The sequence below is a fragment of the Mesoplodon bidens genome (assembly GCF_964165515.1).
Source record: "Mesoplodon bidens genome assembly, chromosome: 10".
NCBI lineage: Eukaryota > Metazoa > Chordata > Mammalia > Artiodactyla > Ziphiidae > Mesoplodon > Mesoplodon bidens.
The window spans coordinates 34,820,945-34,834,992 of NC_138172.1; the positions used below are offsets into that span (position 1 = coordinate 34,820,945).

General features: G+C 40.4%; 1 protein-coding gene across 1 annotated transcript in view; it reads right to left on the minus strand.

The window, feature by feature from the left end:
• The window catches only part of CACNA2D3 (calcium voltage-gated channel auxiliary subunit alpha2delta 3), a gene marked incomplete at both ends in the record, with an annotated part of 788,351 nt that overhangs the window by 461,144 nt on the left and 313,159 nt on the right, over positions 1-14,048 (minus strand). Inside the window, one exon of the mRNA XM_081246546.1 lies at positions 5,980-6,142. Within this exon, the coding sequence (XP_081102672.1) occupies positions 5,980-6,142 (163 nt within the window). The remainder of the gene's footprint in view (positions 1-5,979; positions 6,143-14,048) is intronic.

The window sequence follows — 14,048 nt, forward strand, 5'->3', positions numbered from 1 at the left end:
GGAAGGAACGAACGAACCAATGAACGAATAGATGAGTGAATACTTTATAGAGGCAATATTCTGCTTGTCCTCCCTGCTATGTCCCACTTTCTGTCCCAAGCAGACAGTCACATCAAGGATGTTTGCAGGGCTGATATGCAGATGCTACATGAGTCAGCACCTCTTCCCAGATCACGTGGGAACCTCAACTCATTGGAGTTATGACACTGGGTATCACGGAGGGAAGAGGAGGCACGGCCAGAGAAGGGTCTGGGGTCTCACTACAAGGAGCAGGGCCCAGGAAGAGCTGGAGCTTCAGACGGAAGGCTGATGATGGATGGGCCCAGGGCTGGGGTTCTCAGCCTGGGCAAAAGTTCCGAGATCCCAAGGTGACCCAGAAGTAACTGAGCCCCAGACACTTGCGGGAATAGGTACCCATCCTCTCAGAGGTCATGGTCAGAGAGGCAGCCAAGTAAGCTGGACTCCTCATCAGAAAATCCAGGTCCACTTGCCATGGACCTTCCTACCTATGTGACTTGGCCTCCCTGACATTTAGTTTCTTCATCTGAGAAAGGGAGATGAGAATATTGCCTAACCTCCCTCAAGGGGCTGCAGAGCGAAATAAAATGAGGCCACAGGGCTAAAATGATACCAGGGTTTAAACTGGTTAACTTCTGAAATTCACATTTTCCTTTATCCAGCCTAAAACTACTGGAGAATAAAGCTACTACTTTTGCCTCTTTTCTGCTTGGGTCTAAAACACTGACATGCTACAGGATTCTTTCCTCCCCTCTCTCCCCCATCCAAACTATAGAATCATTTGTGTTTAATGTTATCTATGGGCACATTTTTAAGCCATCACCTTTTTTCTTCCACTTTTATCATGTCTTTCCTCTGTCTTGACAGCACCATGGTTACAGCACAGTTATGGGGAGGAGGAGGGCGGGGAAGCAAAATGGGATAAGGAGAAAGGGGAAAAACCCCAAAACAACACAGAATCACCGCAACTGCCCTTTTGTGTTCTTTAGCAACCACATGAGACAAAAGAAGCAGAAGTTTAGGGTCAAACTCTGGCCGATTTCCAGTTCTTGGATTTCAACCACTTTAAAACAAAAATATTTGGGAGCCAAAGTATTGTCTTTTCCCTTATAGACACCCTTGAGAATAATGGCTCACAGACCAGCAGCCCAGGCACTGGGGTGGCGTGTGGTCCAAAGAGGACACAATTAATGAAAATGCTGGGTTCTAATCCTGCCTCTACCATCTGGGGAACCTGTGACCTGTCGTTACTCCCTCTGAGTTCAAGTTCTTCCTGTCTTAACCATAATTGCCTGTGAGAATCGAACAAGTTAATACAGTGATAATCACAACAGAATGCGTTGGTCTTCATCGAGTACCAGACTCTCTGACAGGCTACCTGTGCTATCTAGCTGCAACCCCATGACATGGGTCTTATTTCCCCTCCAGCAGGTGACGAGAGACAAGGTCAGTGGGCTAGCCACTGCACCCCAACCCACACGAGCATTATCCTCGTTGTGCGCATGATAACCCCATAAGGTCAGTACTGTCATATCCATTTGACATCTAAGGATGCTGAGGAATGGAAGGAAAGAAAAACTTGCCTAAGCTTGCGTACTGGGTGGCCTTCTCAATGTTTAATCCTCACCAAAACCCCCTGAGAAGGTGACTGGGATTATTATCTCCAGTTTCCGAATGAGGAAAGTGAGGCACAGCTATTTCATGCAGTCACAGATGCATGGCTGGGGTCAGCCATCGTGGCAGGCGGTCCTTACCAGGCTGGCTCTGGTTGTGGATCTGGCCCCTGGCTGCTCTCTCTCAGGACCACTTTCTAAGCCTTATTCTCTAACTTTCTGGGAGAGTCTGTGAGCCACCCAATGTCCTTTCAAAAAGTATCTTTTCGGGCTTCCCTGGTGGCGGAGTGGTTGAGAGTCCGCCTGCCGATGCAGGGGACATGGGTTCGTGCCCCGGTCCGGGAAGATCCCACATGCCGCCGAGCGGCTGGGCCCGTGAGCGATGGCCGCTGAGCCTGCGCGTCTGGAGCCTGTGCTCCACGACAGGAGAGGCCACAGCAGTGAGAGGTCCACGTACCGCAAAATATATATATACATATATATATCTTTTCCATTTAAGTCAGCCAGGGTATGTTTCTGCTGCTTGAAGGCACCACAGAAAAATGACAGCCCAGGTGGCATTCCCTACCTCATCCACTGTAGAAAACCCATTATGTAAAGAGCATGGTGCTCAGGGCAAAGGAGGGCACCAAGCAGGCTGAATCAGCAGAGCCCCTGCCCTTGGAGAAGTAAAAGAATGCATGCAATGTACTTCTAGAACAAAGTGATACCAGAACAAAGGACCAGAGTCACTTACAAAACAAAAGCGTAAAGGAATTGAAGAGGTTGTACTGAGCTGTTTTTTAAGAATGAGCATTTGGATAAGCAATAAACAGGGAGGCTGGGATAACAGAAATGAACAACAAGATACAGTGGAGGAAAGAGAAAGGCGTACTCAGTGAACAGAAGGGGCTCTCACCTGGGTAGACAGAGGTGAGCGGCGGGGATGAAGGGAGGGGTAGGCTGAGGGCAGAGCATATTTCTTTCATACACACATATACAAACACACACATACCCAGATACACACACACACACACACACACATTGTGTGTGTAGGTGTGTATGTGTACCTACATATGTGCCTGTGTAAATTTTATACCACTTCAGCCTAGAAATTACTTAAAAGAGTTCAGCTTTATCTGAATCCACTGTCAGACCATCCTCAGGTCTCACAAAAGCATCCTGCCCCATGCTTTACTCCTAGAGGAAATGAATTGTTCACAGCTTCTAAGGCATGGGCAGCTAGTCTCCAAAGATGTCTCAACAGATGGTAAGACTCACAGGCCGGGGATGCCAGAGCAGCCGCTCAGCAAACATCTGCTGGTTTCAGGAAGAAGCTGCTACATCAGGCACCATGAGGACCCTAAGACACATTTCTAAAGACTCCAGACATATGTCTCTGAATTCTCGTGGCCAATAGGTCAGTTTGCCCTCATGTCACCAACTCTGAGCCTGCAGTTTCTGTCAGCGCCTTCGAGAAAGGTACCTCAAGCACAGAGGTGAGCGCTGACCTGGCTGAACAGCCTGGTTGCAAGGCCCTGCCGAGGAAGCAAAAGAAAAGCAGATTGCAGAAAAGAGGTAGATTTTATCAGCAAGTTTCATCTAAGCCTAGAAGTTATGCCCACGAGCACAGCACACAGCAGCTCCTAAGCAAGTATCAAACCATTCTGCTATGTGCCCATGGGGGTTCAAGCCGCCAGGGGAGCATGGCCCCCTGTACTGGTTTCCTTTGTTGGGGGCAAGATTTCTAACCCAGGAACATCTCAGCTAGTGACCAATCTCTGAGCATGTGTTTTGAGTACATGTCATCAATAACTAGATCTGAGCTGGAGAGCACTCTAAACATGAAATACATTTCTGCAACATGAAAAGAAAAAAGACTATTTGGGGCTGGTTTGAATTAGGTAGAATGAGACAGGAATTTTCCTGAAGTCCCCTGCTCTCTTCCTTGGGCAGCTACTCACTGCCTGGCAGAAACAAGACACAGTGCCTGGGGGCTTTAGTCCATGACCCACTGCCTGGCTGGGGGACCACTGTGTCTGAGTACGGGTGGTAGGCAGACCTCATGAGTGGTGCTGAGGATGACGTTAAATAAAATTATCTACCTCTATGGCTCAAGAAACCTGACTATCTATTATGATTCTGCCTAGAGAGACTTGCAGTCTGTGTGATCAATGGCAGTGCTGGTCCCCTAGTGCTGCCACCATGGAAAGGTACAATTATGCCTTTAAAGCTCAAGGTGCAATTAAATCTCTATAATGGGGCTAATGGTTCAAGCAACCTTGAAGCAGTTGCCATATTTTAAAAGATCATTCTGAATTGTTTTATGTCTGGAATTGCTCTGTAAAATCTGAAGTTTTCATCTTCTGTTGAGAATGTATTTAATGCTGAGAGAATGGTCTTTTTGCAGCCACACTGCACAAAAGGGGGTTTCCTTCTCATCTGGCAGGATCTCCCCGGAGGACTAAACTCCACCGGACAAAGCTGAGCTCAGCCCTCTAAGGCTTGGGTTCTTAGGAATTTGCTTTCTGAGTAAGGGTCCAAAGTGAAGATTAGGTCACAGGATACAGTCCAATCCAGAGCCCACTAGGGGCAACTCGGACTGACATCACTTCCTCTGAGAGAGAGAAAAGAAAAACATGTGGCAGCTCACAGGAGCAAGTGGTCAGGTCCCCTCCCTGGAGCTCACACTGCTCCAGTCTTTCAGTAACTGTGGCCAGCAGGTGACACACGGTATCCTATGATCTCTTTTACCTGTCTGGTCCCTAAGTTCACTATGAACCTCTCAAGGAAGGGGCGGCATCTGGTTCACCACAGGGGCCCCAATAACCATCAGAATAATTAATGGATAGGGTACTGCCTCACAGAACATTAAGGACAGGTAACAGGTCAACCAGGAAAGGGAGACATTAGATATCCAGATCCAAAGGACAGGCACGAGAAGAACACTACAGAGATGGTGAGTTGGAAGCTCTTTAATCACTGACCAAGCTCTTTAAACAGTAACCTAGAACAATTTAGAAACGCAATTTATATTCATGTTATTTCCCGATAGTAATGATGACAACTAAGATGCACTAGGCAGTTTCCACGAGCAACAGTTGTGCTGAAGATGCTTAGACATCACTTCATATCCTCACAATAACCCCCTGAGGGAGGCAGTATTCTTATCCCTATTTTACAAAGAAGGAAACTGAGGCTCGGGGAGGAAAAGTTACTTGCTTAGGATTACAGAGCCAGCAAAAGGATGAGCAGGATTCAAGTCCAGAGCCCATCTCATGACCACTGCTTTCCTGCCTGTGATACTGAAACTGGCCCCCGATATTTCTAAAACATCAATAGCTTATAACAGAGTAGATTTTTACTTTGAAGATGCCATTGCTTTCTAGTTTATTTTTTGGGGAAAACAGCTCTTTGTTTAGGATCCTCCCAGGTATGACAAAGCGAGCAAAATCCTACTCCGTAATGGTGAGGATGAGGAAGGTAACATCCTCAATTAAACCCTTTGTATTCATCATCTGTTTCATCCTCACAACCACCCCATGAGGTAGATGTGATTATTATCCACATCCTAGATACAAAGAAACTAAGGTCTAAAGAGACAAGGTGGTCTCAGCCTTTCAAGGTCACAGCCAGTAAGAAATGGAACTCAGGATCTAATCAGAGGCTGTCTGCTGCCAGAGCCCAGTCCTTGGCTATTATAATCCCAATTCAAAGGGGCAGATGGGAATTTGGGGAAAAGAACTCTAGAATCTATGAGAAGACTGGATTTGAGGAACACAAGCCTGAAAACAGGGAGCCTCATTAAGATTCAGGCTGCTTTGTACTCTAAGACCACAAGTGATTCCATGGTAACCCTAGGAGCTCCAGAACCCTCAGGTACCATCACAAGGAATGGAGGAAGAAGAGAGAAGGCTCTGTACACTAGTGCCTGCAGGTCCAATGTGGCTATCTGTTTTTGTAGATTAAATGTTTTCTTGGAACCAGCCAATTTACATATTATCTGCTGATTTACATATTACCTATGTATGGTTGCTTCTGTGCCAGAACAGCAGAGCTGAGTAGCTGCAACAGAGACTTTGTGGCCCACAAAGCCTAAGTAAGATATTTACTATCTGGCCCTTTAAAGAAAAAGTTTGCCAACCCCTGGACTACAAGTTAGAGGGCCTGATGTAAACAGGAGCCAGGAAAACAGCAAGCCCAGAGTGTCCAGGCAGAACAGGCACACACTTCACCTATCCAGCTGGTGCCTGACACACCCAGCTTATAATTGTTTTTCAAAAAAGCATGATATCCCAAACCAGCCAGCCCTGCCCCTCACGTCCTGCCCTCTCTACCCTCCAAAAGGAGAAGCAGCAGTGAGCCTTACCTTTGTTGTACATGTTCGTTGGCACTTGAACGTCGCTCAGGCTGATGTTCACAGGCAAATTATTAAAATGGTCATTTGGGGCTAAGATGAATTCCTTCCCCAGCTCCAAAAAATTCCCATCTTTGTCCCTTTCATTTATCAGCACGGCATTGAAGTATTCATACTGAAAGAGAAAGTAAAAAAACATGACATGTGGCTTAGGGAAGAAGGCTGTGAACTCAGATGGACCTGGGTATGGCTGCGGGCGGGCTGTCTCCTACACTTGTGGATCCTGTTCTAGTCACGTAATCTGTAAGTCTTTCACACCGTCTATGGCTGCTTTTGCACAGGTGTGATAGCACCATATAACTATTTCCCAATGTCATTAAGTACTCTTGAAAAACATAAATTTAAGAAGCTGCTTAGTACTTCCTTATGTGAATATAGAGAAAACTGCCCCACAACATTTTAATTCTTTAAAATTTGAAGACAGACCCTGCCTTTATTCAGCCTACCTTTAAGTAGAAGGAGACTGGAAAACAACAAAAATTAGGTAAATGTATAATATATTAGATAGTCATACTTGTTGTTCTAAGTGCTTTCCATATGTTAACTTATTCAATTCTCCTAACGACTCTATAAAGTAGGTTTTATGAGTATTCTAACTTCACAAATGAGGAAATTGAGGTAGAGATAATTTATGTATGCTGTCAAAGATTACACCACCGATAAGCAGAACCAGAATTAAAACACAGTCTATTTCCAAAGCCTGTGCACTTAACTGCTGTGCAGTACTGCAAGATGGTAGATGGCAGGTGTGGTTGGAATGATCAGAGCAGGAATTTAAAACAACTGTAATGAATATACTAAGGGCACTAAAGGAAAAAGTAGAAAACAGGTAAGAGCAGACAGATAAGTAGAGAGACAAATATTCTAAGAGAAATAATCAAAAAGAAATGCTAGAAATCAAAAACACTGTAATAGAAATGAATGCCAATGGGTCATCACTGGCCTGGATACAGCTGAGGAAATAATCAGTGAGCCAGAAGCTATGTCAGTAGAAACTTCCCAAACTGAAAAGCAAAGAAAAAAATTAATGGGAAAAAAGGAATAGAATATTCAAAAACCACAGAACAATTACAAAAAGTGTAACAGATATGTAGTGTAATGGGAATACCAGAGAAGAGAAAAGGGAAAAGAAGAAATATTTGAAGTAATATTTCCAAAATTAATGACAAACACCAAACCACAGATCCAAGAAGTCCAGGGAAAATCAAGCACATGAATATTAAAAAAAAAAATCTACACCTAGGCATGTCATATCCAAACTGCAAAAATCAGAGACAAAGAGAAATCTTAAAGGAAGCCAAAAAGAGGAAAAAACCTTACCTACAGAGGAACAAGGACAACGATTATATCAGACTTCTGTTCAGAAAACATACAAGCAAGAAGAGAGTAGCACGAAATACTTAATGTTCAAAGAAAAGACCTACCAACCTAGAATTCTAGAATCTAGAAAAATTATCCTTCAAAAGTGAAAAAGAAATAAAGACTTCTTCAGCCAAAAATTAAAGAAATTTGTTGCAAATAGACCTGCCTTGCAAAAAATGTTAAAATTTCATTAAAGGGAGGGAAAACTACACAGGTCAGAAACCCAGAAAAGAGTGTTACAACAGGAATAAATGAAAGTAAAATATTTAATTTTCTTATTCTTAACTGACCTGACAAATAGTTTGATCAAAATAATAATAGCAACAAATTGGATTATTATAGTTATGGATAAGTGAAATGAATAGCACAGTGTTATACTACCCATGAAGTGGTACAAGATTGACAGTGGACGTGAATTAGTTGTAAATGTATATTGCAAACTATAAAACAACCACTAAAAACTTTTTTAAAAGAAGTATAAATGCCAAGGAAGGAGAAAATACTACGTTATGTAATATGCTCAATTAAAACCAGAGAAGGCATAAAAAGAGTAGAAGACCAAAAAGAAAAAAAAAACAAGGGCAATGAATAGAAAACAGTTATAAGTATGGTACATATTAATCCAACTATATCAATGCTCACTTTAAATGTGAAGGGTCTAAATAGATTAAAAGATAGAGATGGTCACAGTGGATAAAAAAGAAGAACCAACTATATGCTGTCTACAAGAAACTCACCTTAAATATAAAGAACAGGTCGATTAAAAGTAAAGGGATAGAAAAAGATATACTATGCTAACATTAATCAAAAGAAAGCCAGAGTGGCCATATTAATTTCAGACAAAGCTGACTTCAAAGCGAGGAAAATTATCAGCAAAAAAGATTGGCATTATATAATGATCAAGGGGTTAATTCTCCAAGAAGACATAACAATATTTAATGTGTATGCACCTGACAACAGAATATTAAAGTATGTGAGGGAAAAAAATGATAGAACTACAAGGAGAAACAGATAACATGCTACTAAAGTTGAAGACTTCAGTACTCGTCTATCAGTAACTGATAAATCCATCAGGCAGAGTACTGGTAAGGATACAGTTCGAACTGAACAGCACAGCAAGTGAATCTAATTGACTATAGACTAATTCATCCAACAACAGCAGAATATACATTTTTCTCAAGCTCACATGGACCAATCACCATGACAGACCACATTCTGGGCCATAAAACACACCTTAACAAATTTAAAAGAATAGAAATCATACAAAATGTGCTCTCAGACCACATTGAAATTAAACTAGAAATCAATAACAGAAAGATAGCTGGACAAATCCCAACATATTTGGAGATTAAACAACATATTTCTAAATAACACATGGGTCAAAGAATAAGTCTCAAGAGAAATTTTAAACTACATTAAAATCAAAATATAACTTGTCAAAATTTGCAAGATGCAGCAAAAGCAGTGCTTACAGGGAAATTTACAGCATTCAATGGATGTATTGGAAAAGAAAAAAAGACCTAAAGTTAATCGCCTAAGCTTCTATTTTAGGAAACTAGAAAAAGAAGAGAAAACTAAATCCAAAGTAAGCAGAAGGGGAAAAAAACACTTTTTAAAAATTTTTGCTGAACAGAAATCAATGAAATTGAAATCAGGAAGTCAATGAAACTAAAAGTTGGTTCTTTGAAAAGATTCATTACAGTGAAAAGATATAAAGCAAAATCATCAAAGGAAAAGAGACGCATGTGGCAAAGTACAGAGGAATCCAGATGTGAGCTTCCAAGATTTCTCTCCCAGCACAATTACATAAGATGTATAAATTCTTTCAGCAATGAATGGATGACAACACATTTGAAAGGTTGCCTACCAGAGAGGCTCAACAAAGACTCAGTACTGGGGCTTCCCTGGTGGTGCAGTGGTTAAGAATTTGCCTGCTAGTGCAGGGGACACAGGTTTGAGCCCTGGTCCGGGAAGATCCCACATGCTGTGGAGCAACTAAGCTCATGTGCCACAACTACTGAGCCTGTGCTCTAGAGCCTGCAAGCCAAAACTACTGAAGCCTGCGCGCCTACAGCCCGTGCTCTGCACCCAACAAGAGAAGCCACTGCAATGAGAAGCCCATGCACTGCAACGAAGAGTAGCCCCCACTCGCTGCAACTAGAGAAAGCCCACACACAGCAACGAAGACCCAATGCAGCCAAAAATAAATAAATAAAATGAATTTATTAAAAAAAAAAAAAGGACTCAGTGCTAAGGATTTTTACTGGGTGTTGGTCATGTAGCAACACTAGTTACCAACTTAAGCTAATTGATTTTTTTTTTTTTTTTTTTTTTTTGTGTGGTACGCGGGCCTCTCACCGCTGTGGCCTCTCCCGTTGCGGAGCACAGGCTCCGGACGCGCAGGCTCAGCAGCCATGGCTCACGGGCCCAGCCGCTCCGCGGCGGCATATGGGATCCTCCCAGACCGGGGCACGAACCCGCATCCCCTGCATCGGCAGGCGGACTCTCAACCACTGCACCACCAGGGAGGCCCAAGCTAATTGATTTTAAGGAATTCCACACCTAGCAACTATAGAGCACACATTCTCTTCCAGATCATAACAGTGGGAATTCAATATATGATAATGATACAAAACATATCAATAACATCTAAGAAAAGATGATATCTAGAAGAATCTTAAAGATTTTGAAATTAAACAACACACTCCTTAATAATACATGTACCATGGAAGAAAATGACAGAAAAAGTAAAATATTTTGAAATAAATGATAATAAAAAATAAATATTTGCAAGATGTAACTGAAAAAGAAATTAGAGAAAAATTTATAGATTTTAAAGGTTATCATAGAAAAGGAGAAATTTTTAAGATGAGTAGTCTAAGATACTACCTTAAGAAGATAGAAATCAAGAACAAATAAAACTGAATGTTAAAAGAAGGAATAAAGTAATCAAGATAGGGACTTCCCTGGTGGTGCAGTGGTTAAGAATCTGCTTGCCAATGCAGGGGACACAGGTTCAATACCTGGTCCGGGAAGATCTTACATGCCATGGAGCAACTAAGCCTGTGTGCCACAGCTACTGAGCCTGCACTCTAGAGCCCCTGAGCCACAACTACTGAGCCCACGTGCTGCAACTACTGAAGCCTGCATGCCTAGAGCCCGTGCTCCGCCACAAGACAAGCTACTGCATGAGAAGCCTGTACACCGCAATGAAGAGTAGCCCCCGCTTGCCGCAACTAGAGAAAGACCACGTGCAGCAATGAAGACCAAACGCAGTCAAAAATAATAATAATAACAATAATAATAGAGATAAAAGCAGAAACCAATAAAACAAAACAAATAACAGGGGAAGAAATCAATGATATCAAAAGTATAAAACACTAGCTAGACTGATGAATAAAAAAGTAAGAAAGCACAAAATACTAGAGTCAGGAATGAAAGAGAAAACATTATTAAAGAGCTAACAGATAATGAAAAGATAAGAGAATAATATAAACAACTTTATACCAATATTTGACAATTTGAGTTAAACGTGAAATTCCTTAAATAACTGAAATTACCAAAATTGACACAAAAAGAAATATAAAATATGACTGGCCCTATGTACACAAGAGAAATTGAATTCACAATTAATAGCCATGATAAAACAAACAACTCCAGGTTCAGATGGCTTAAATAATGAATTCTATCAAATACATAAGGAAAAAATACAAACTATCTTACATAAATCTTACAAAAAATTAGAGGAAGGAATACGTCCCAACTTATTTTATGAGGGCAGCATAACACTGACACCAAACCAAACAAGAACAATTTCTGGAAAAATTACATGCTAATATCACTCATTAATCTAGATCAAAAATCTTAACAAAATATCACATCAAATCCCCTATCATTAAAAGGACAATCCATCATGACCAAGTTGTATTTATCCCAGGAATTCAAGGTTGGTTTAACATTTGAAAAATCAATCAACACAGTTCACCATACTAACAGAATTTTTTTTAAAAAATCATATGACCAAATAAATGCAGAAAAAACATTTGAAAGAATCCAACTTTTGTTCATCATAAAAACTATCAGGAAATTTAAAATAAGATAAAAAGTCCTCAACCTGATAAACAGCAACTAGGTAAAACCTACAGCTAACATTATATTCATGACAAAACACTGAATATTTTTCTCTTAAGATCAGTAACAAGGCAATTATGTCTTATCACTTCAATTCAACATTGTACAGGTGGTTCTGGCAAATGCAGTAAATTGCATGAATGAATGAGTAAATGAGTGAATGAATGCCATACATACTGGAAAAGGAAAAAGCTATCTTTTTCTGCAAACATGACTTTCTATGTAGAAAACCCTAAAGAATGCCCATAATCTTCTGTAAGTATTGAGTTTAGCAAGGTCACAGGATATAAGATCAATACACCAAAATCAATTATATTTCGTTGTACTAACAAAGAACAACTGGAAGAATGACAGCATTAACAATAGCATAAAAAGCTTGACATACTTAGGTATGAATTTTTAAAAACATGTGTGATACCTGTATGCTGAAAATTACAAAATATTTCCGGGAGAAATTAAAGAAGACTTAAATAAATAGAGAGATATACCTTGTGCTTAAGGATTGGAAAACTCAGTATTAACATGTTAATTCTTCCCAAATTGATCTAAAACTCCAAAGAAATCTCAATCAAAATCTCAACAGGCTGTTTGTAGGAATTGCTGAGTTAATTGTAATTTTATAGAGAAATGAAAAGGATCTAGAATATCAAAAACAATTTTTAAAAAGAAGAAAAAGGTCCAATGACTCACATTTCCTGAATTTAAGTCTTACTCTAAACTTAATTAATCAAAATGGTGTGGTATTGGCATTAAAGCAGACAAACAGATCAACGGAACTGAAGAGAGTCCAGAAATAAAGCCGCACAGATACAGTCAACCGATTTTCAATAAAGGTGCTTAGATAATTCAATGGGGAAAGTATTTTCAACAAATTGTGGTGGAACATATGACTAAACATATGAAAACAACATCCTCAACCCCTAATTCACAACATACACATATTCATTCAAGATGGCTGAAAGACTTAAATGAAAAAGCTAAATCTATAATATTTAAAAAAACAAAAACAAAAAACGATGAATAACTTCTGCTGCCTTCAGGTAAGCAATGATTTCTTAGGTTATAGAAAGCACTTACAATTTTTAAAACTGATAATTTGGACTTATGAAAACTGAAAACTTCTGATCATCAAATTCACTATTAATAAAACAAATAGTAAAGCCATCATTGAGGGAAAAGTATTCATAATACATACATCTGACAAATAACTTGTATCAGAATATGTAAAGAACTCCTGTAACACAACTTAAAACACCAATTAAAATATAGGCAAAAGATTTGAACAGACACCTTACAAAGGAAAGTATACAAATGGCCAATATACAAACCAAAAAGTGTTCAACATCATTAATCAGAGAAGTGCAAATTAAAACTCCATCATTGCTCCAAAATGCAATTTTACACCCACACGCTAATATTAAATTTTCTGAAAATACTAAACGTTGGCAAGGATGTGGAATAACCAGAAATCCCACACATTGCTCATGGAAATATAAAACCTTTCAAACCCTTCGGAAAACCATTCACAGCTTCTTGTAAAGTTAAACATGTATCTACCATATGATCCAGCAAATTCTACTCCTAGGTATTTATTTAAGAGAAATGAAAACATATAAATTAACAAAAAAGCCCAGCCTGCTTGGTTAAGGCCAGTGCCATTATGGTTCACTCATAGGCTCTCCAGAGACAGCTTCAAAACTGCCATTTAATTGAATACCTGCACAACCCAGAATGCAACTGAAGGAAGGATGAAAACATAAGCAGGATTTTGCTCAATGGTGCCCATCCTTCACCGCAGACGACTGTGTGTTCTACTCCTCCCTAAATCCATTTGTCCATTCTGTATTGATTTTGAAAAGGCTGACTCAGTGCAAACAAGAAGAATCACTTCTCGGTCCTTGGAATTCATTGCTCTAATTATGAGGCTCAGTAGCTTTGTCCATAGGAGAGAGGAAGGGATGTATGTGTTAAGTCTAAGTCACCTCAGTATTTCTGAGTCCCTGTCACCCAGGAGGTGGGAGTAAATTAGTTCTTTTGTGAGTATATCTGATCACCTACCAAGTGTGATGGGGCACAAGGGAAACTAATCCAAGGGAGGAAATGTGGCAAAGAAAACACCAGGAACAAAATGGTAGGTGTGCTGCTTCCCCAAACCTGCCTTGGCACCAACTCAGGATGAAGTAGTCCAATGAGTAAGTGTATAAAAGTGACTCAGTGGGGCAGGGGTAGGAACATGTTTTCTGTGAAGGGTCAGACAGTCATACTTCAGGCTTTGCATGTTATAGAGTCTTTGTCACAACTCCTCTACACTACTGTTGTAGCACAACAGTGGCCAGACAGTACATAAAATAATGGGCCTGGCTGTGCTCCAGTCAAACTTTATTTACCAAAGATTTACAAAACTACAAAAAGGATTTGGCCTGTGGACTGTAGTTTGTCAACTCCTGCAGGAGGGTGTTATGAGATTTTCAAGAGACAGAAATAAAAAAAAAAACCTCTGGCTGGAAGGAATCAAGCATTACTTTCAT